The sequence below is a fragment of the Fringilla coelebs genome (assembly GCF_963513975.1).
Source record: "Fringilla coelebs genome assembly, chromosome: 3".
NCBI classification, from domain to species: domain Eukaryota; kingdom Metazoa; phylum Chordata; class Aves; order Passeriformes; family Fringillidae; genus Fringilla; species Fringilla coelebs.
The window spans coordinates 64,944,384-64,966,061 of NC_140030.1; the positions used below are offsets into that span (position 1 = coordinate 64,944,384).

Sequence of the window (21,678 nt, forward strand, 5' to 3'; positions counted from 1 at the left end):
GTGAGGCTAGAAATCTCATTTTCTCACCACACTTTCAGAGTGGGCCTCTGTATCCAAACAAAGGCACCAAGTATCCCCTTCCTAACACAGCACAAGAGGAAAAAAAGCAGGAATTGCAGAGAAGACACAGAATGACAGTCAGCTAATTGGGAGAGAAACCAGTGTAGAACACAGAAACAGCAACTGGGGAGAGAGGTCCATGAGGAGCTCCACTATAGTGTGCATGTCTATATGGATATATACACTTACAACATATATATTACCCTATATATGTACCATGTACAGTTTCTCATCTTCTGCAAATTAGAATTAAATAAACAAGCCAGACAGTAATTTCCAAACACAGCCTCATGTTTTACCAGTCAACCCAAGCTGACCATCATTCAGTGGATTGATCTGTAGCAGTTTCATTGATATCTGACTCTTGTTTTCATGATACTCCTTTTATACAGAAAGGCCTGAGGGAAGTGCCTGGCGATGAAAGGACTAAGAGAACAAAAACTGGCAAAAGTTTTTGCCAGAAGGTAAATGTGAAGGGAACATAACAAGTGGGAGGACAGCAAATCAGGTCAGTTGGCAGGAAAGGAGCTGGCAGGGGTCCATCTAGGGGAAGAAGGGCTGATGTCTCAGCTCCTTCAACTGCTAGAGCCTCCCCAGGTATTCATCTGTAGCCCAAGCACAGCATGCACACTTTCAGGTCCCCTCATCTCCTGCTCTCAGCGAGGGCTGCACTGAGCAGCTCCACACTCCCTCGGCGAGAGCTCTGTTTGCAGCAAAAGCATGTTATTTCTCACGAGTCCAGAAATGCTGGGGTGGGAATGTGCCTCTGCAGCCACCCTACTCCAACCGGGGTCAGGTGGAACAGGATGCTCAGCTCTGTCAGATGGATTTTGAGTGTCTCCAAGAATGGAGACTCCATAGCCTCTTTCCATCTTCAAACACACAATTAAATTCGAAGTAGTGGGGAAAATCGTATCTTTGAACACCCAGTGATGTACCACGTTAGCCCTCAGCTTCCTCTAAGAAAAAAAAAGGGGTGCGCAAGAGCATCCCACTCACGTCTTACGGTGCATTCGAGGGAGAGTTACTCATCAGTGAAAGCACTGAGGGATGCAGGAGAAATCACCCCGCAGCTTGGACACGGTGTCGGGGCGGCACGACGCGGCCGCGTCACCGGGCGCGTCCCGCAGCCCTCCCCGCCCGTCCGCAGGCTCCGCGGGACCGGCACCGCCCGCCGGCTCCTCCGCCCGCCGGCTCCTCCGCCCGCCGGCTCCTCCGCCCGCCGGCTCCTCCGCCCGCCGGCTCCTCCGCCCGCCGGCTCCTCCGCCCGCCTCCCACCTGCCACCTGCCCTGCCCTGCCCTGCTCTGCCCGCCCCCTGCGCGGCGCGGGGCGCCCCGGGCCGGGAGATGCGGCCCCGATGGGCGCCGGGCTGCTGGCGCTGTCGCTGCTGCCGCTGCTGCTGCTGGCGCCGAGCCCCGCGGCGCGCACAGGTGAGTGCTCGGGGCCCGCATCCCTGCCCGGCCGGGAGTGCGAGCCGTGACCGCGCCGAGCTCCGCTCCGCCAGCCCCCAGCGAGCTGCTCCGCGCCCTCCGCCCTAGACAGCCGCGCGTTTGGGGCTCGGGGTTTCGGCTGGAGGAGGAGAGCTGGGTATTTCTGTAAGGTTGCTTCATCTTTTCACTTTCTCTGTAATTAAGCTGGAATTAGGTTTTACGACGCTCTGTATTGATTTTGCTGTCAGCTCTAGGTTGATAGCGTGCTCTTGAGATAGTTCTTACTATACCCGTTTGGGTCATTCCCCAAATTCCTTTGGTGTTTGTAGGCTCTTTTCTGTTTGCCAGGCACCGCCCTCAGGAGTCCAATTGAGCAGTCAAGAGCTAGATTAAAACAAAAGTCAGGGTGGGGTTTTGGCAGAGATGCTCAGCTCATGGGCTACAGTCCTGAGTGGCTCCAAGTCCCGTCTCCCACCTGCTGACTGTATCACGTGGTGGCATCTAGACACGAGAGACAGAGGGAGCAAAAAAGCTGGCACCTGGAGTGGGCTGTGGGAGCAGCTCAAAGAGCGAACTGTCTCGGCGTGGGCAAGGATGTTACCCAGTGGGAATGAGCTCATAGACTGTAGCCCGGAACGTGTGTGCAGGGGGAGTCCCTTGCTGCTGTTAAAATCATACGTTATTTCTCTTTTTTTAATGTATCTCCGGTTAAAAAACGGAGCAAGGCATTGGAAGGGTTAGCAGACCTTCTAAGAAACCTACTCTGCCTTTGTGCTTTTGTTCTCTGCTGCAAGTGTTGCCTCCAAAACTCAATGCATAAAGACAGAGTGGGCTCCCGTTTAACTACCCAGCAAAACTTTCTTTTCTTGTGAGAGCTGGAAGGTAGTGAGGAGAGTTCTCTGTACCCTGAATGCCTTCAAGCACCCCTACTGTGTCCCAGCTGAATCTTTTGAAAAACTATGCCAATATGCATCAGTGATTTTGAGTTGCTTTCAGAGGTACCAATGCCAGCTTCTTTTTAAGTAACTGACCACATAATTTTCATCTTATTTTAGTTCGATGGTCATCAGGCAAGTTGTGTGGAAAATCTGCACGACTGGCATTCAGTTACCCTTTAAAAAGTTTTTTTACAAAAAAACTTTCAAATGTGTTTACTACTGGTTTTGATTCCAAAGAAAGTTTAGAAAAATGTCAAGGGGGTTATGTTGCTTTTGTCTAGTGGTTGTTCAAGGCAGAAGGGGACCTGTTTGCACATTCCTGAGGTTTTACGTGGATGTGATTTCAGGGTTTTGTTGACAGCCAGCAATACTAGCAGGGAAAGGAGAGCTGTGCCTCTCACTGAAGGCTTAGAGCTTCCATTTTCATCTTTTTCAGTGTGAGACCATGAATGTCAGTAAATGTTAGCAGTATTTTGCTAATAATGGAAGAAATTATATGAAGTGTAGAGCTGTCATAGCAGCGCTTCTGTGCTTTTTCTGAAGTGAAGTGATGAGTAGAGGAGTCCCTTTTGGATTCTTTGTTCCAACAGAAGAAACCAGGACCCAAGTGCCACATAAGGCAGTTTTACAGCAGGACTTTGCAGACTCAGATTCTTACATCTTACAGTGTCTGTCCTGTGCCTGTCTCCTTTGGATCTCTTGTCAAGTAACTTTCTGAACTCCCCAGCAGCAGCATATAAATGCTAAATTATAGCTTGACCTTTGCAAAACAACTTTTGTTTTCACTGTGATGTGTTAGTGGGCATGATTTTACTTTTACTGGATTGCACCTGCTGTTCCAGTAGTCTCTAACTGTTTTCAGGCCCTGCTGTCTATGAACTGTACCTAACAGACTATCTGAGCAAGGATAAAAATTTCACTTGTTGTTGCAATCGGGGTTTTTTATGAATTGGTTTCACTCAACCATTTAAAAATCTGTACTGTAGAACAAATCAAAAAGTGCAGAAAATGCAAAATGAAATGGATTTTTTTTTTTTTTTAATCAGTGGTATCAAGAAATGTTCAAGCATGTTCCTCTTTACCGCATGGAAGTCTTTGTCAATTTTTGTCAGGAATTGATAAGGACATGAAGGAACAGCCTGAATTTTCTAAGTGGTAGAATACCAGTCTATTAACTTACCAAACTTCATCTTAAATCCTTCTGCTTGCTTTTATGGGAGGTTTCCCTAACCACAATCTTTTGCAGTTAGAGAAACCTTGAAATCCTTGGCCCATAGAGTCCAGTCTCTCTCTTGTAGATCCCTGCAGAAGAAAGAATGCACTTGCTACTACAGTGTATCCTCATTCTGAGGAAAGGGAAATTAACCTTAATGCTGTACTGCAAAGCTAGAAGCATTTTGATTTATTTAAGGCATATTTTACTGTTTTCATTCAGGTAAGGTATGGGATTTTGAAGCAAATCTCAGTAATTTCTCTTACTGTATTTTTGTCTGTATTGCGACGCAGTCTTGGAATTCGATTTCTTGTGGATGAAGCTGCCCTTGCAGATGTGCTTCATCAATGTATCTAGTGCAAGCACAGCTGGTCCTATGTTAAAATGCAAAAACCTGAAAGGTATATAATGTAGACAAGATTTTCTCAGTACAAACATTTTAATCTAACCGACCTGCTTATACTGGGTTGCAGTCCTTGCTAGCATACATCCAGCCTTAGATCCCCCTGGAGCTGATATGTGGCTATATCAACTACATTTCATATGATGCAACCTTGAAAGTTTCCCCTTTTTAATGGTTTCTAATAGCAGTGTAAGTTGCTTGATTTAATTTACATCCTTCATATTCCACTTTGTCATGTTTTTACTAATAAGTAGTAGTTTAAAAAGCACCATCGGGCCTCCTTTTAAACAAATTTCTATGTTTTCTTTCACATTTACTAGAACTGTACTGGAATGTACAAAACATTTCTTTTGAAGTTTCTTCTGGGAAATACAGAATAAAAGGCTAGAGATAGGGAAAGCAATGGGGGGAAAATTGTAAAATAGAATGTTTTTTTGAACTCTTGGCTTTAAATTTTTTGCATATGGTATTTTGTATAACCTAGTACATGTCTATATACTTTGCAGGATTGAAATACATGTGTGTTGGTGATAATCTGTGTGTTTACCAGAGAGAACATAAACCTTCAGTAACGAGTGGAAGTATGTGGAGGGGTTGAGCTTGGTGTTTCTGCACAATATTTCCTTGCTCTCTGCTACTGTGAAGGAAAGAGGAGTAAATGTAACATATAAATAAATAAACATGGATATTGGCATAAGGAGAAGTGCAGTATATGGAGTGTCATGTGGATACAGCTGAAAGGCTTATCCTTACCTTCTCATCTCCAGCTTCCAATCTCCTGCCAGGCTATTCTAGACAACACTGAGATCTAGCCCTAGCTCTTGCCTTTGTGTGTGATTCCTCAACTTGACAAGTTCTTATTGCGCGATAATTAGAGATGGAAATGGTGAAAGGAGGCAGTTCATTCCATAGAGGCAATTCCAACACCATTGGGATTTGTGATTAAAGCCCAAAACTTAGATGAGCATTGCAGTTCCCCGTGCAAACACTCAGGTAGCTGAGAACCATTCCTTTCCGTGGCTCTTGTTGTCTAGTGACCTTTATAGTCTTAATTCCAAGAGAAGCAAGTGGTTAGGATAACTCAAGTGTAGTAGTAGTAGTAACTAAGTGTGTAGTTCCTGTTTATGTTTGGTTTTGTAGTTTTGGCTTGGATTTCTTCTGATTGAGTTCTCCCCAAGAAGTCTTATTGCTTATCTGCAAGTAAGAGAGAGAAAAGCCACCCTTTATGGGATGAACAAGAGCTCCTTTATTTTGAGAACCTTAACTTTGTAAGAGCCTGAACTTTGGAGCTCAGGACTACCCCTAGATAGAATTTAAAATGACATACAGCTCTTTTCTTTGTTTGTGCCAGCAGCTTGGGATATTGCTTAGAGGCACCATATTTCTGTTCAGCCTTACGCCAATGGAGGGGTGCCCCAGGATTTCTCTCCATACAGCTCCTTCCCAGAGGCATTGCCTGTGGGAGGTGAGGCATTACAAGCTTTCAGGGATTGTTGGTCCTTCCTCTCAGATCTCAGGTGCAGAAGGTGTTCAGCTTTCATCTTCTTAGGATTGCCTTTCCCTCATAAATAAAGGCAAGTGCTCATCCCCCATCAATGTTACATTCCATCACCTGTCCAAGGCAAAAGGTGGATTCTGAATCGTGGATTTCACTCATTAAAATTGTTTTGACTCCCAAGAAAAGCAAAATCCCTTTTCTAGAAAAGCCATCAGTAGGTCACAGAGCAAGGAGCAACATCTATTAGGCAATAAATATAATGCTGTTAGTTGTAATTGGACTGTTGTTGCCTAATAGCATTTAGTCAGTGCTGAATGATGAAAGCCAAACATCATTTTGGTTCAGTTTATATGGAAAAGATAGTATTTTATGTAAAGATGGATTAGGAGTGTACCAAAATGTGCTGTATGGCAATTTGGCTGAAAACTATCACAGAGCATCGTTTTTACAATATTTAAAATAGAAAGCTTAACTCTTGGATACTTTGAAAAACAAATGTAAGATGTCAGGGGTGTTCTAACTAAGCTTGCATTTTCTTGGCTGTTCAATGTGATTGATCTAAGCAGTAATAAATTGGTAGTGCTAAATATGTTCAAGGTAGAAAAGGAAAACCTCAACATTAAATGCTAAACAGTCAGACAATTTTTAGTATTTCAAATAATTTCAAAACATGTGTTTTGAAAAAGAGCTACCACATCATGGCATTGTGTCACCACTGGGCTTTTAAAATTAATGTAGTTCTTTTTTCACAAAAAATGGTTTTGCATGCCAAACTTAACAAAACCTCTTTCCATTTTAAATTAAAAAAGAAAACAAAATGAACCACGCTGGAACCAATTCAAACCATCAAGCATAAAACACCTCAGTCAGATTACAACCTTGAAAGGGCTGTGACTAATTTAAGACAAGCCCACCTTGAATGTCACTCACCTTGTTTGCTTGTTTCAGGCCAGAATTGGTCACACAGAATTAATAAAATACATACCTACAATAACTTTTGCCTGCTGGAGTGCATCCAGCAAAAGTGTTTGCAGCAGGGCACGGGGAAGGTGGTGGGAACTTTGCTCTTGTACTTGCAAACTTTCAACACAGTGGAAAGAAAATTCAGTTTATTTTATTTCATACATTATAGCAAAAAGGAATGGGTGTTAGCTGCCATGGTCCTCTCCAGCTGTCTCCTAACAAATCTTCAGTGGACTGGGAAGGCTTTTTCCTCCTTTCTGAGGCTGGGTATTTCTGGACCGAGTCTGAACTGTCCTTTGACCAATATTCTCTTTAGAAGTGTTTTTGGTAAGTTAGGGCATTGTTTAGATAAATAACAGCAAGGCTTCACATGGAGGAGGAGAGCCTGTCAGGGCAAGCCACAGCTTCAGTCCCACTTCTGTGTCTGCTGTTCTCCTGGCTGTATTTCCACTCATCCTCTGATGAAATTACCTCCTCAGGCTCACCTTTTTCCAATGGCAGCCTGCCCATTTCTTGAAAAACAAACCCCACGTGCTCCAGTCTCACGCTTCTCCCATCTTTCCCCACCTCTTCCCTCAAGTTTTTCCATCTGCTCCACCACCTGATTTTCATGCAGTCTTATATTTGCCTCTCTGTCCTGTCTTTCTTCCTCATGCCCCCTCTGAGCAGGCTGTGGTGGGAGTGATGGGCTCCTCTTGTGGGAGAGCAGAGTGTGCTTTGTGGTTAGTTCTTGAGTGCTGCTATGACTTGAACAGGAAATCACCTCTGTGCTCCTCCCCACATTCCCACCGGTACCACTCAAGTCAGAGGGTTTCACTAACCTGACTTCACACCCTGCAACATGAGAGTTCCAGAAGGAGAAAGACAGGAGAAAGGCAGCTGAGCTCTAATGGCTCCTACGTACCTCTCCTCCTCCTCTTCTTTCTGCTCTTTCTTCTCTTCCTCATTATCTGGTTTGCTGAGTTTGAGTCAAAAACAATCTGCACAGAGAAAAGCTTTCATGATCACTTAATTTTTAATAAGATTATTCATTTGTTTAAATTGTTGCTAAGATGATGAGCAAGTAATAAGTTTGCTAAAGTGTATTCCTGGCTTTGGTGGGTTTCCCTTTCTCTGTGACTTACGATCTCCAATTTTGGCTCAGGTTCCCTGTTTACCACTTGGTGCACTCCCTTGCATTCCTGCATGGCCAGTGCCGACTTGCCTGGAGCTGGAGACGTGCCAAAAAGACAGCCCCAACACTCTGCTTGTGAGGGACACTGAACACAGTGCTAAATGGCCATTTGCTCTGAGTGTGACCGTTCTTATTTTTATGTAATACTTGGCCATGCGTTTGAGGGACACTTTTTCACCAAGAACAACACAACAATCAAAATAGATGAGCTGGAGAAACAAAAGAGAAAAAATGCCTCAAAAAATGAAGAGCAACAGCATAGGAGGAGCAAACAAGATGTCATAGGAATATGGCGGAAGTTACCCAAATTTGAACTGAAAGACTAAAGGAAGGGTAGTGACTTAGAGCATTCTTTGCCAGAAGCAGTGTATCCTAGATTAATCCTTAATTGCTTGATGCTTCACTGGTGAGTCTAAGCTACCAGTGGGAAAAGGTAAATCAGGGACTCAGCCTGTTTGAAAGGCTGTCTCCTCTCTGCAGTGTGTAACTGGGGTTTCAATCCCCTTCAATGGAATTTGCAGCTGCAAATGCTGAGGCACAGCTGCAGTGATGCCCACAAATTTGGTACCCAGCATGAAGGCTGGGTGCTCATCAGAGGTGCTCGTAAGGGCCACTTTTGTACAAGAAAATATGACCAGAGTTGAAGCCAAAGTCTCTGCCATGGTCAGAAAAGCAGTTCCTTTTTTGAATGCTGAGATGACTGTAGGGGAGGAGTCATTGGCTTTTACTGCTGCGGGCAGCAAGACTGTTGCAGTAAGGCTCATCTTTCTATCTTAATGCTTTCCACATCTCTCACTGTCTTAAATTGTATCCTACAGTTGTCCAGAAGGTTCTGTGATCTTCTTTGTTGCTGTATTTCACGGATAATTTGGTGTTTGCACCTCTGTGCCGTGCCACAGTAAAGTACAGCAGATGATCACTCTGCTTGAGAGGGCTACAGTGGACAACAGTGGTCACACAGGAGGCACTTGGATACCAATATGTCAGCTTTCAGTGGGTCCTCTGCCTTCTCCCCACCCCAAAATTTTTGCCACTGCACAGAAAAAATAATCTATTTTTTTCTGTATTTATATATTTGTATGCTTTGCAGTTGTTACCCAACTGAAGTGCAAAGCTAAAAAATCTGTTTGGAGCCAGAGGACATGGGTAGTTGCAGCTTAATTTGTTCTGCAGCACTGCCATTAAACGCAGCTGTTTGTCACCAAGACAGGCAGGGGGAAGCACAGATGCACTGAATGAGTAATGGTTGTAACACGGAATTTGTGTGTGTTTACCCTTGTGTCTGTATGTATGTGTCTGGGCATGTGTGTAGATAGACAGATAGATGTGGCCATGACCAGAACCGAGCTTTGAGCAGTACTGACTTGAGCAAGGCATGTGCTTGGCAGGGAGCTCAGTGTGGTTAAAACTGAGCAGGTTTTTAAACCTGGCTGGTGATTTCATAAAGAGAAGATGGAGCACATGCAGAGTTTTACTCATGTGAATAATGTCACTGACGTCAATGGGGTTTTTCACTCACATGCAAAGGTGTTTTCAGGCTAAGTCACCTCTGTTCTGGAGAGTCTCACTATAGCTTATTCTAAGAACAGGACCTGGCTGTTCCTTGTGGTGAAGTTTGCAAGCCTGTATTGTTACTTTATTTCCAGTCCAGCTGTCAGTCGTGAAGATGTAAACAATGGCATTGCTCAAGGTTTGATCTACAGCCTTTCCAAAGACAGTAATAAGGGTTTCATTTTTTCATGCAATGAATAATGAAGTGACTCAGCTATAAAAAAAGAAGGGAATTGGAAAGTGAATGACAGCCATTCGTAGCAATCACTGTGGCAGACTAAACCTAGCAAAGCAACATGGGTGACTGATTTCTGCTCTTAGGCCAGTACAAACTGAAAATGCTCTTTGTGACACCCATGCCATGAATCCTGATAAATTGAAATAAAATCAGAATATAACTGGATGTAAGGTGTTTAAAGACTAACAACTGAAAGACTGAAGACAAGTTAAAAGACTGAGACATGCAGCTGTTGCATAAACTTGAATTCTTTCCTGGCTGATAGCTGTGGAACATTCAAGCTCTGTGTATGATCTGTTCTCTACACATGACTCCTGATACTATCAATCACCAAACAGACATGAAGGACTTTGTTCTTAACTCTTCCTGGAGGCATAGGAGAGTATGGTAGTTTTATTCTTGTTTTACATGTGCAGAATTGTGGTATAACTAACTTGCACAATTTATTGTAAGGGCAGGAGCGTTTTAGTAAAGGGGCAAAACCAGAAGTAGAAACCAAATCTCTGTTTTTGCATCTCATGGAAAGTTAACGGTCCCAGTCCCTTTGCCTTCCAAATCTCACTGAGCTGGGGTAGGTGGGAGCACACCAGCAGTGTTGTAATGCTTTAGATCTTGTAAAGATATAATCTGTGGCTTCTGCATGCTGAGATTGGCTCCTCTGCTGCAGTCAGTGTATGTGTTTTGAAACTTCATTTACCACAGCAGAAACCACAGTGGGTGGAGAGAAATTTAAATGTTAAAAAAATGTAAAATGTCGAAGAGCCAGTTTCACATGTTAATAGTTGAAAAATATTTTAATGTAACAGCCAAAATCATTCTTACTGACTCTTACTAGTTTAAAATGCTTGAGGAATACAAATGTTTTAAAATAAGGGTGGACAAATATGGAAAGGTACGGGCAAACAACTTTCTCAGCTCTCCTGGTCAGCTTCATCTTTACAATTGGATTCACTTAAAGCAATTGCAGAGGACATTTATTTAGGTGAAATGAAAACCTTTGATTTTCTAGATTCTGTATGTCCCACTTAGAATAAGGCAAATTCCTGGAGAATTTCTATTGCTGCTTTTATATCTCCTGGCATCCTGGAACTTTTTTTACGTTGCTACCAAGCCTATAATTTGAGGTCTTACAGACTGTCATGGGATATTTCTGCATCCAAGTGTCAAGGAAATGGGACTTTCTACTTTTTGTAAATAGATAAGCTTGCCCTAAGGACAATACCTGACAAAACTTGTTCTCTGACTAGAAAATGGAAGCCACTGGATGCTAAGTGCTAAAGATAAAAGAGAGCAGCATTAGAAATACCTTAGATGAACAGTGCTGTGATCTGAAGATACAGATGAATGTATACACCAGTGCAGCATTAATGAGCAGCTAGAGGCTTGGAAAACCAAGAGTTTGCACTGAGACAGTTTGAAGTAATAGGTCCCTATGGAACTGCAAGGAGATTGTTTTAATAAATGTATTGAAGAGAAAAAATATTCTACTCTTGGGCCCAAAGACAGATAGAAGTCTGCACATTAATCAGGAAAATGGTGGTGACTTTTGCTTACAAAAGCAGCTGTAGTTACGTATACTGGAGGATGAACACTGTTGCTCTAGTAATAGCAAAATATCCTACAAAAATACCCCAAGGTCTGCTTACAGAAGTAACAGCTCAAGGACTATTCATTTGAACAGGTTTATTTTATTTCCCATTTTCTATGCCTCATTTTGTTATCTCAAGAACCAGAACTGCATTCCTGAAAAAGGAGATTAAAGGGTTTTGAAAAGTCCTGAAAAACCACGGAGTCGCTTTTTCTCTTCCCTATTATGCTCTTGTGGCTACATGCAATGGGAAGCTTCTTCCCAGCACTGGCAGCTTCAGGGCTGGTCTCAGGGTTGCTCCCCCCAGGGCATGGCAGTAGCTGAGGCTTGAGTCATAACTTTGAACTTGGGACTCTTCCCCTGGGTCCACAGGCTTCGTTTTGCAAGCAATTTAGCAACGTGGGCACCTTCATGACATGTTTTAGGTTAGAGGTGGGTATCAGAAAGATCTGAAACTATGTTCTTAGGATACCCAAATTTGCCTATTCATTAATTTCAAAAGCTGGTGCAATGAACAGCAGGTTAGATGTGTGACCTCACAGTAGAGGTTTGCATTTGATTTCTGGAGAATCAAAAGGGATGGTCAAATGGCACTGGGGCTAGTGTGGTCATCCAGTCCAATTCTCCAGAGTAAAGTCACACTTCAGTTTGTAAAGCTGTCTTTGCAGTATATTCTGTGTGTCTTTTTCTAAAATTCCTGGTTTGCCTTTCAAAAATCCACTCAGCTACAAGAAGATAAAGTATTAAGGACATTTTTAAAATTTTCAATGTTAAATTTTTTGTGACATTCAAATACAGTTGCAATTTCAAAAATGTGTGTCTCTTCTAGGCCGAGCTTTTCTAACACTTGTAAAAAATTGATTTCCCACAGCCAACCACGTTACACTTTGAATGCTAAAAAAGATTACTTTTTAAAAATAACTGTGTTGGCTACTTTGGGAGTGTATGCATTTGCTGATTCTTAGTGCATGTTGTTCCTTTCTTATTTTCTTTCTCAGGAGAGTTGTATTGTTCTTTGCCCAACCCTAGGAATGTCCGTTTTGAATCTACAAATATGAAGAATGTCCTTCACTGGTCAGCACCAGAAGGCACAGGTGATGGAGTACTCTACAAGGTGAAGTATGCAGTGTAAGTTGGCTTGTTTATTTTATCTCCCACTGACTTTTATTTTAGCATTTTAAACAATAATTTAAAAAGAAAAGCCAGCTTCATGGAAAGTATTGCTGATATAAAGTAAAGAAAGAACTAAAGTATGAGCTAGACTTCAGCAGTGTGTTTTTTAATTTCTGCTTCTGGCACCGTTCACTTCACACGAAGTTAAAAAATGTTTAAGGAGATATTCTTCCTGTGAAAGAAGTGTAGGAAGCAACATTCTAATACTATGGAAGCTTTCAGAGGCATTCCTCCTAGAATGAGAGAGAAGGATGAAGAATAACTGCTGTGGACTGGTATCTGTCTGCATACATCCCCTGTCCACACTTAAATGGATATGGAGATGTATGATTCAATCCATATTAATAATACCCAGTGTGGCATTGCTCTTTCCTGACAAACCCACTCCCCCAGATTTATTCTGATCCAGCAAGCCTCTCTAGGAGAAACTCCACTGATGTTACCAAGCATTGTACCAAACCAAGTATTGTGGTTGGAATCAGGCCCTTATGTTTTCAAGGTCTGCACCGTAGTAGGGTATCAAGGAATTTTGCATGAGAACCAGACTCCATTTCCTTTATTCCCACTGAAAGAGCACTGTGTCATTCTGAAGGGCAGTGACAGGAGTTTGGCTTCTGAATAGGTGTAGCACTATTGTCACAGATTATGTAATGCTCCCAATCTTTAACATTTACTCTTCCCACAATCTAGGAACATTTTCAGAACAGTAAAATGAATGTCGGCCTCTAGAACTTTCCTGTAACCTAAGAGTGCTCAGCAGTCACAGAGTGAACGGTAATTATTGCCATGGTTTAGGAATGGTGTTCTCCAATTCAGAAGGTCTGCTAAGAAAAAAACTATGGTGCCATTTGCTTCCCCTCCACCTCCAGCTGGGAGCACAAAAGGCAGAGATCACAGATAAGAACCATTTACTGGAAACAGCAATGAGATGAGACAATGAGCAGTGACAGCAGCAATATTAATGATGAAAGTGTACCAAAGAGAGAGTGCAGAGCTCAACCCCACCACAGCCATGCCACCCAAACAGTTCGCTGTGGCCAGGACCAGTGTTACCAACACTGCTCCATCTGCCACGCTTCCTGCATGGGAAAGGAACACCTTTCTGCTCGGAATGGAGAGACAGTCCTTCTCCTGTGCCCCCAGCACTGATGAAAGACAGCATCTAATAGCACTAGGATTTTGGCCATGCCCACACAGCTCCGGGCTCCACCCCCCCATGGTTACTGCAAGAAGTTAATCCTGTCCTTGGTGGAAACCAGGACTTGTATGGGAGGTAAAATGTTCAAAGAGAACTGGCTGCGCTGACTCTGAAGGGCCATTGGTCCATGAGGAGTCTGTCGCCGTAGGTATGGCCATCTCCATCTTTCACACTTTCCCAAAAACACTCAGGTGCCTCTGCCCACTCAGGAGAGCAAGGCCTTGAGATAGGAAAGTGCCAGTGAGTGATCTGGCAGAAGCTGCCACATGCCCTTACTAATTAGCAGCCAAAGGGGGAATTCTTAATGTGAATTTAAGGAGCAGGAACGTCTGAGCAAATCCAAAGAGGAATTTTCCAAGGAAATCTCAGTTTGTTCTACCAGTGTATAAGAGCTGGTCAGTACTGAGGCATTGTTGGTAGCAGCTATTATGGCCTTTTTTCAACTAGAAGTTCATTGTGTTCCAGTTGAGTCTTTCTTTTAAACTAGAAAACGAGGCATCAGGCATGGATGAGTAGTCTTCTGTCATTCATCTTGGAGACCCCGAGCATCATCTGTGTCCGTACTTGAGGATGTGTCACTGACCATTCTGGCTGGACTCTTTGTTTCCATATAAATAATTATCCATGTAAATAATTATTGTGTGTTTAGAATTTATGCTAAAGCTGTTGAGACTGATGTTGAGAGATCTCTGGTCTGCACAGGCGAACCTTGACCTAGGTTGGTGTCACTAACATCCCAGTTAGTTTCATCTGGCTTCTTCTGGAGAGGGCCTATTCTAGTTTATTTTTCATTAAAAACCTGTGGGAGTCTTGTGCTCCATCTCAGCTGAAGCTGGGCTTCCTTCAAATTTCAGATTTCTGCTAAACACAGGAACTGTTTTATCAGCCATAATAAAGCAGAGAAAATTATATTATGAGGTGACTAATATAATGGAAATAGCTCTTGTACAGCTCCTTTCTCTTTCTTTTCAATATAGGTACGGTGTTGGCAAATGGATTAGAAAGCCAGAATGCAGGAATATAAACAGAACATGGTGTGACCTCTCCAGCGAGACCTCTGACTACGAAGAGCAATACTATGCCAGTGTTAAAGCGTTCCTGAATGGGGCATGCTCTGACTGGATGGAGACCACACGATTCAACCCTCTAACAGACAGTAAGGAGAGCTCAGCACACAGCCAGATGTCCAATGGCTTGATTAAAAATGTGTGCTCACACTGCACGTGCATTCACAGTGGATGATATTTTAATTTTAGTGTGAAGTTATATTTTTTTCAGTTTAATGTTTCAGTTTAAAGTTTTCTTCAGTTTTTTTCAGTTAAATGTTTTCAGTTTTATTCAGTTTAAATGTTTCACATTTATTCTTATATTCTGCTTTTGTCAGAAGTAATTGAAATAATAAAATCAGAATTTGGAGAGATATATATGTGTATATATGGTCTGGTATATACTGAATTCTTTATAATGCTATGGTAAAGCCCTACTCAAGGCAAATGAAATCTGTGGCACATTCACAATATAAATAACTCTGATTTTGAAAAGGCTTTATCAAACCAATCAGTAAGTATTCTCCAGAGCCCAATATTTCTTATCTGTACCGGATAATCAAAGAACAGACTGGTAATTCAGCCTATTTTAATAAATTGAGTTTCAAGGTTGTTTATCCTGTAAAGTCCCAGGAATTCCTTGGCAAAATTCCAAGTCAGTGTTCACTTTCTTACTGTAAAAATCCTCTTAGTTATCTGATCAAATATTTTTCTACCAATATAAATAAATTTTTCAAAGCTCTACTTAGACTCCTCTAATCATAGCAAAAATGTAATATGATCAATTTGATGAAACTGGTCAAACCAGTGTGCCTCTGCTGAATTTGACTGCTTTTTGTGCATGTTCATTTTTCCAGCTAAATTAGATCCACCCATGGTAAGTGTATCTTCTACTGACAGATCTATTTCAATCGTTTTGACTGCTCCTGAGAAGTGGAAGAAAAGTCCTGAGGAAGAATCCGTATCTCTGCTTCAAGTGTACCCTGGCCTACAGTACAATGTGTCTGTCCTCAACAAAAAAACAAAGAAGCGGGTAAGCTTTGACAAGGCTGTGGAACTGCTCCTGTTAAACCTGTGCTTCTTGAAATGCCAAGATTAGCAAATGTTTGGCAGCCAAATGTAGATGGTGGTTTGGTTGGTTGTGTTTGTTTGTTTGGCTGGTTTGTTGGGGGTTTTTTCACTAAAGTGCAGGAAATATAGCAATAACTTTACTTTGGACTCCAAGGTCTACATAAATTCTGTTACCCTATGGCTCCTGGCTTTTCCAGAACATCCCAGTTTGATATATTTTGTGGAACCATATCCCGTGCCTGTCATGGGTGTGTGGGTGGGTGTGTGTGTGTGTGTGTGTGTGTGTCAGGAGAGGGTTGGAGTGATGCTTTGGCTCTATTGCAACATCACCACAGGAATGTGAGCCAGTAGTGGCCAATGGTCCTGCTGCATATGAAGCATGAAATTGTTCAGTGGTGGTACAAGAATCTTTGATTGGAAGAGAAAATATTCAGAGAGAATATGACTTAACAAGTAACTTGAATGTTGATTGCATTTGGAGGAAAAGGATACAGCTGGCAGCTCTTAGAGTATCAACCATTCTAGAAAATGTGTGTGCTCATGACCTTTCTGGGGGGAAAATATTTTTGATGTCTTCCAGTGGTTCTTCTCCATCAGCAACAACACCTTGGTTGTGCCCTGGTTAGAACCTGGAACAGCTTATTGTGTCAGTGCACAGATACATGTCACCACACCAGTTTTGGACAGTGGCTTTTCCAAAGAACATTGCATTACTACACTGAGAGGTATGTATGACGTGGCAAATTGAAAACAAAAAAGAAGACGCAAGTTAGAAAAAACCATGGTGATTGAATTTGTGAGTTTTTTATGTACCCATTTTGAGAGTGATAATTAGCATGGTTCTTCCTTCTCTGTGCACTTGTACCAATGAAAACTTTGCCTCTAATAAAGCATAGCTGGGACTGACTGGAAGGTACATCAGTACCTCTGAAGGAAATTACCTCCATTCTTTGAGTTTTAGTGCATGGAGAATATTTTTTCTCCTTGAATGCGGTTTGAGGGTAGCAGAGCTGGGTCATTTTGATGTTAGCAACAGGAGAACCTAAGGGAGATGTTGTTACTTCTTTATAGAATTTAATTTATCATTTAGACAATAATAATGATTGTCCTGTAGCTCAAATATAATTTTTTTTTCATTTCCTGCAAATTCCTTGTTTATCTAAAACATTTTCATTCTGTATCCAAAATGCAGTGGGGTGTATGCACATATTACTGTCCACATACTTTGGCAAGTTGTTTGTTACAATGAAAACTTTTGTTTTATTAACAGATAAAGCAGAAGATGAGACTATAACAATCACATTTGGTTATATCATGCCTACCATGCTGGCTATCCTTTTTATTTCTTTGGCGTGCTATTGGGTGCACAAGTATATTCACATCCACAAACAAAAACATCCAACAAACCTGGTAAGTGTCTCCTGTTGCAGGAGGTCAGTGCCAGCCTCAGCACTCCAGCAGAGCTGTGTGTTTCCCAGGTGTCCAAGCAGGCTTGGAGGAAACTGTGGCTAGTTCCAAATAAAAGCCATTGAGATCAAGAGAAGAAAGCCACATCAAGGGTTATTAAATGCAAGAAAAACAGAGTAATAACTCAAGTTTGCAATGATCAGAACAGAGCTGTTGGTTTTGGAAGAGTCATTGCCTTAAGCAATGACTTAAGGCTCTAGGTCTGTCAGGGTGTCTGAACTCTGTAAATTTATCTAAGATGAAGCACCGTGTAAAGTCAGCTGGACGAAAGTTATTAATTTGAATTCAGAAACAAGAAGGGAAGGCAATTAAGCAGTACAGAAACGCCATGATGTCTTCTTGGACTATCACTGGGTATTACCAGATTTTTCCACTTAATTGTGATCGTGAAGGATTTAACACATGTGCATCATACAGATAATTTAACCTGGATTTCTAGAATACTTTGAAATACTGTACCATTTCCTAACACCCAAAAATATATAAACACATTCTGTTATTTAGACAGCCCAAATATACTTTTTGCAAAAAAAATTCTTAAGTTTCTTAGTGCCGCAAAATTTGTTGATTTTTAGTAAGAATACTTGAAGTCTATGAAATGTTACTGGTTTCCAGCTCATGAGCTCAACAGAACTTTCTCACAGGTATCTCTAAGCAACTTGCTCAACCATAAACATGTAATTATAATAATGAATGCAGATTTCAGTGTTAATCCAATCTGCGTGACACCGTGGGATGGGAGATACAAGGGAGTTGGTTTCAACATGCTGATCCTGCTGAGGAAGATTAGAGAAGTGCAGAGGTGACAAGAGAAATCCCCACAGGAGGACTGTGAGTTCAGAAGGGCTCAGAAGGATTGGAGCAGTCACTGCTGCAGTGGGTTCAGGTGTGCACAGGAATGCCTCCTGCACTTGAGGAGGCACTGGTTGTGTTACAGAACCATGGAATCACAGAGTGGTTGGGTTGGTAGGGGCCTTCAAAGGTATCTAGTTCAACCACTCTGACATGGGCAAGGACATCTGCCACTAGATCAGGTTGCTTAAAGCTCCATCCAACCTGCCTTTGAGCACTTGCACTTATGGGGCATCCACAGCTTCTTGGGAAGCATATTCCAGTGCCTCACCACACTCACAGTAAAGAATTTATTCCTTATATTCAGTCTAAATGAAGTTCTTTCATTTTGAAACTATCGTCCCTTGTCACTACAGGCCCTAGTAAAAAGTCTGTTTCTTTATGTTTTGTTCCTGGGATGCAGATTATGGTATGGGGAGATAGCTTGGTCTCTTGGGGAGCTAACAGGACAGAGCGCTTTAAAGTCCAAGAGCATGAAGGGCTACTTAGTGAAAAATTCCCACTCAGTAGCAGACTAAACTCCTAACTCCAGGAGTTTTTTTCTCTAATAAAAATGTAATTTGAATGTTGGGAATTCTTTTTACGTTCATTGCACTTTATAATGACCATCATGGAGCTTCAGTTTGATTTCTCCACCTCTGGATTCAGTCAGTGTTAAGGTAACAAGTGAATATAGACCTGGTATTTTAATGATGCTCTCTGGCTTCCCCAACATACAGACTGTTCCACATGTGTGGCTGGGGGGGTAAATGGAACAACCTGTTTGTTTGGTCCAGCATTTCTGACCTGTGCGACCTTTCAGACTGCTTGGTACATCAATTAGTGGTCTTGGTCTTCCATTCAAGCTGGAAAGCCCTGAAATGCACCTTCTGGTTGTTTTTCCTATTCACTCCACCAGTGCCCACACAATGTTGACTTCTGTCAAACATTTTACGCATTTCAGAAAGATCCCTACGGTTTAATTTGATGATTTTGCACAGATTTATAAAAGCAGCCTGTGGCAGACTGCACAGTGCAGGCTCCATACACTGTGTTCAGCCTGATGTGGAGCTCCCTCTCTGAAAGGAAACCTGGTATTATTTTATTCTCTGTAAGTTATATACTGACATGTTACCTGACACTGCCTGTGGGAACTGGTTGTGACTACATTTTCTCTTCGCTGGTTGAAAGGAGTGAAAGAGATTCAGTAATCCAAATTTGGTCCAAGAACAAAGACTGATGTTTTCTCCAAAGTCATGAGCGTTTATGCTGGTTTGGAAACAAAACCTGTACTTGACAGAATTGCTCTAACAATTCTTTTGACATGGGGATGGGGGGAAAGGGATATGAAAACTGATCATCATATTGTTTTGCTTTAGATAGAATAAAAAAAGAAGAGCATATTGACACTCTTGAATGTTTATATGATGAACTTTCTTTTCCCTAAGCTGAAATAATCTCCTAATAAGGTCTTAACTAGCACTAAATTTTAAAAATATAAGAAGCAGCAAGAGGGTATTTTTATTATACTTCACTCAAAATATTTCTTACTTTGCAGGTGTGGCAGCACACTGACAAATGCAAGGAATGGGTTTTCATACCAAGTGAAAAAATAGTGCTCAACCTTATCACTGTTGATGGGGATGACTGTGAGGAATCCAGACGTCTGTCAGAAAGGAAAAGTCCCCGTTATAACACTGCTTCCAATGACACTAAAGGGAGGGACTGGCCTTCTGAGCAGGTGCTGAAAGCAAAATATTTGTTTGATTTTTCGTGTGAAGAGATTTCACTCAAAGAAGATACTTTAGTGGAAGGGATCCAAACTGGAAACTGGGAATCTCATGGCCGGTCTGGAACACAGAATACTTGGAGAGATAAAAATGCAGAGGTTGTAGAGTATGAGCATGATGTAAGGACTGAAGACTTCAGTCCTGGTCAGAAACTAGAAGAGAAGTTTTCTGCCCCTGGGGGGCTACAGGGTGAGCCACAGGTTTCTTTGGGGGACTTGTTTGATATGGAAACAGGACAGGCATATTCCCCCCAGCTGGAGATACAGGTAGCAGACCTTTGTTCGGGACAGAAAACAGAGGAACTTGATTTGAGGGTGGTTGATGCAGCAGATGAATTGCCAAGTGAGACCCATGTCAACTTCATGGAGCTGGACACTGAAAAGTGTGGGCAGACATCCCATCATCAGCTGGAAAAAACCACACAGGGCCTCACAGAGAAAGAAGGTGTGCAGACCATATTGGTTGACTGGGATCCTGACAGTGGAAGACTGTATATTCCTACTTTGTCCAGTGTTGAAAATCAGGTGTGTGAAGGAATACTCAAGTATGATGATCCCAACGAAGATGGAATTTTGCTCAGACTGTATGACAAAGGGGTATCTGGTGAATCACCTGAGGACCAAGAAATGTATCTCCTGCAGTTCAAGGAACAGTGGGGACTTCATGTAGAAATGGAAGACTGAAAGTAATTTTCTAAAATATTCAAAAGTGCAAAATCTTGTTTATTTTGCTAAAGAGAGTGATAGACTCAGGGAAACAGACATGTCTTACTGTTCTGAAGTTTTTGGAACCATCACAGTTTAACAATTTATTCATTAAATGTTATTTATAAGTCTCCAGACATGATATAAATGATTATGACATCAGTCATAAACCTCTCATGTAAAATATGATTGTTGTTAGGTTATACTCTATTTTTTTTTAATAAAAGGAAAAAATATTTTAAAATAAATATTTTTACAGAGAATGCTCCCACCTTGCAATTCCTGCAAAAACAAATGACCAGCACTTGAAAGCAGTTACTTTTAGGGGAAAAAACCAACCAAGCAAACCAAAAAATGGGAAAAAATGTAGGGCAAAGGGGTTCAGTGAAATGTCTGTAATCATACTGGCTGGACCATGTCTTGCCCAGCCTTAGGCACGGGCAGCTGAGCACCTGTCTGGCTCATGCCCTGCAAGTGTGAGCTCCTCTGCACGGCAGGAACAGCTCGGATGTCGGCGATGGAGAGAGACGGGGAGACTGACTTGGTGATCAGAATCTGATTTATTGTGGGATGCAAATGCCCATATGCTATTGCAGAGAGACTAGGAATGTGTACTACAATGATTAGGTTAAAATCACAAACACAGACATGCGTATAACAACATCTCTTGCTTGCAGAGTTTAATGGGATTTTCTTTTTCCCGCAAACCAGTTTGATTTAATCTTCCTGCTATCTAGGTCTAATTTTCAAAGTTCTGTTTGCTTTTGCCAGGGCATCCTGTTATCACATCTCTTACTGGTCCAAAGTCCATCATCTGTCTTGTGTCCCCCAACATTCCAGCACTCGGAGGGAGAGGTCTGCCCCAGACACTCCATTGCTTCAGCCTCTCCACACCTGCTTTTTTTGCCTGCTTTTATTGCCTGCTGTCCTCATCAGCACTTCTGATGCAAGTTCACTTTTTCTTCATGTCATGTGATATTTAGGATAGCAAAATTAAAGGACATTCTAGAAATTACTTACTAGGGCAGATGGCATCTTCCTTTTCAAAACTTGCCACTTTTTCGCTTTCTGAATCTTTATTTTTCCTTCCCAGTACACCAAAAAACCTCACGGTAATGATTTGGTTGGTTTTGGACAGAATAAGCAAAAAGCAGAAAATTCTCTACAGTTTTTTAATTTGTGTCTTCCAAACTAATACATGGTTTGTTTTTTTAAAGAAAGACCTTTTCCTAAATGTTTTTTTCCGAGCTGTTGTTGTTGCATGACCTTAGCATTCTCTGTGACTGTTCGTCCTCTGAATTTTTCAATTGTAGTCATAGACTTTAAAAACAGAAATTGCAT

General features: G+C 41.9%; 1 protein-coding gene across 1 annotated transcript; it reads left to right on the forward strand.

The window, feature by feature from the left end:
* Nucleotides 1-1,418: 1,418 nt before the first annotated feature.
* IL20RA (interleukin 20 receptor subunit alpha) lies at nt 1,419-20,316 on the forward strand (the record flags this gene model as incomplete). Its single annotated transcript, XM_084202766.1, has 7 exons — nt 1,419-1,491; nt 12,056-12,185; nt 14,406-14,584; nt 15,332-15,507; nt 16,126-16,270; nt 16,816-16,955; nt 19,402-20,316. The coding sequence occupies 7 exons, from the start codon at nt 1,419-1,421 to the stop codon at nt 20,314-20,316; spliced, it is 1,758 nt and encodes a 585-aa protein (XP_084058892.1).
* Nucleotides 20,317-21,678: the final 1,362 nt, after the last annotated feature.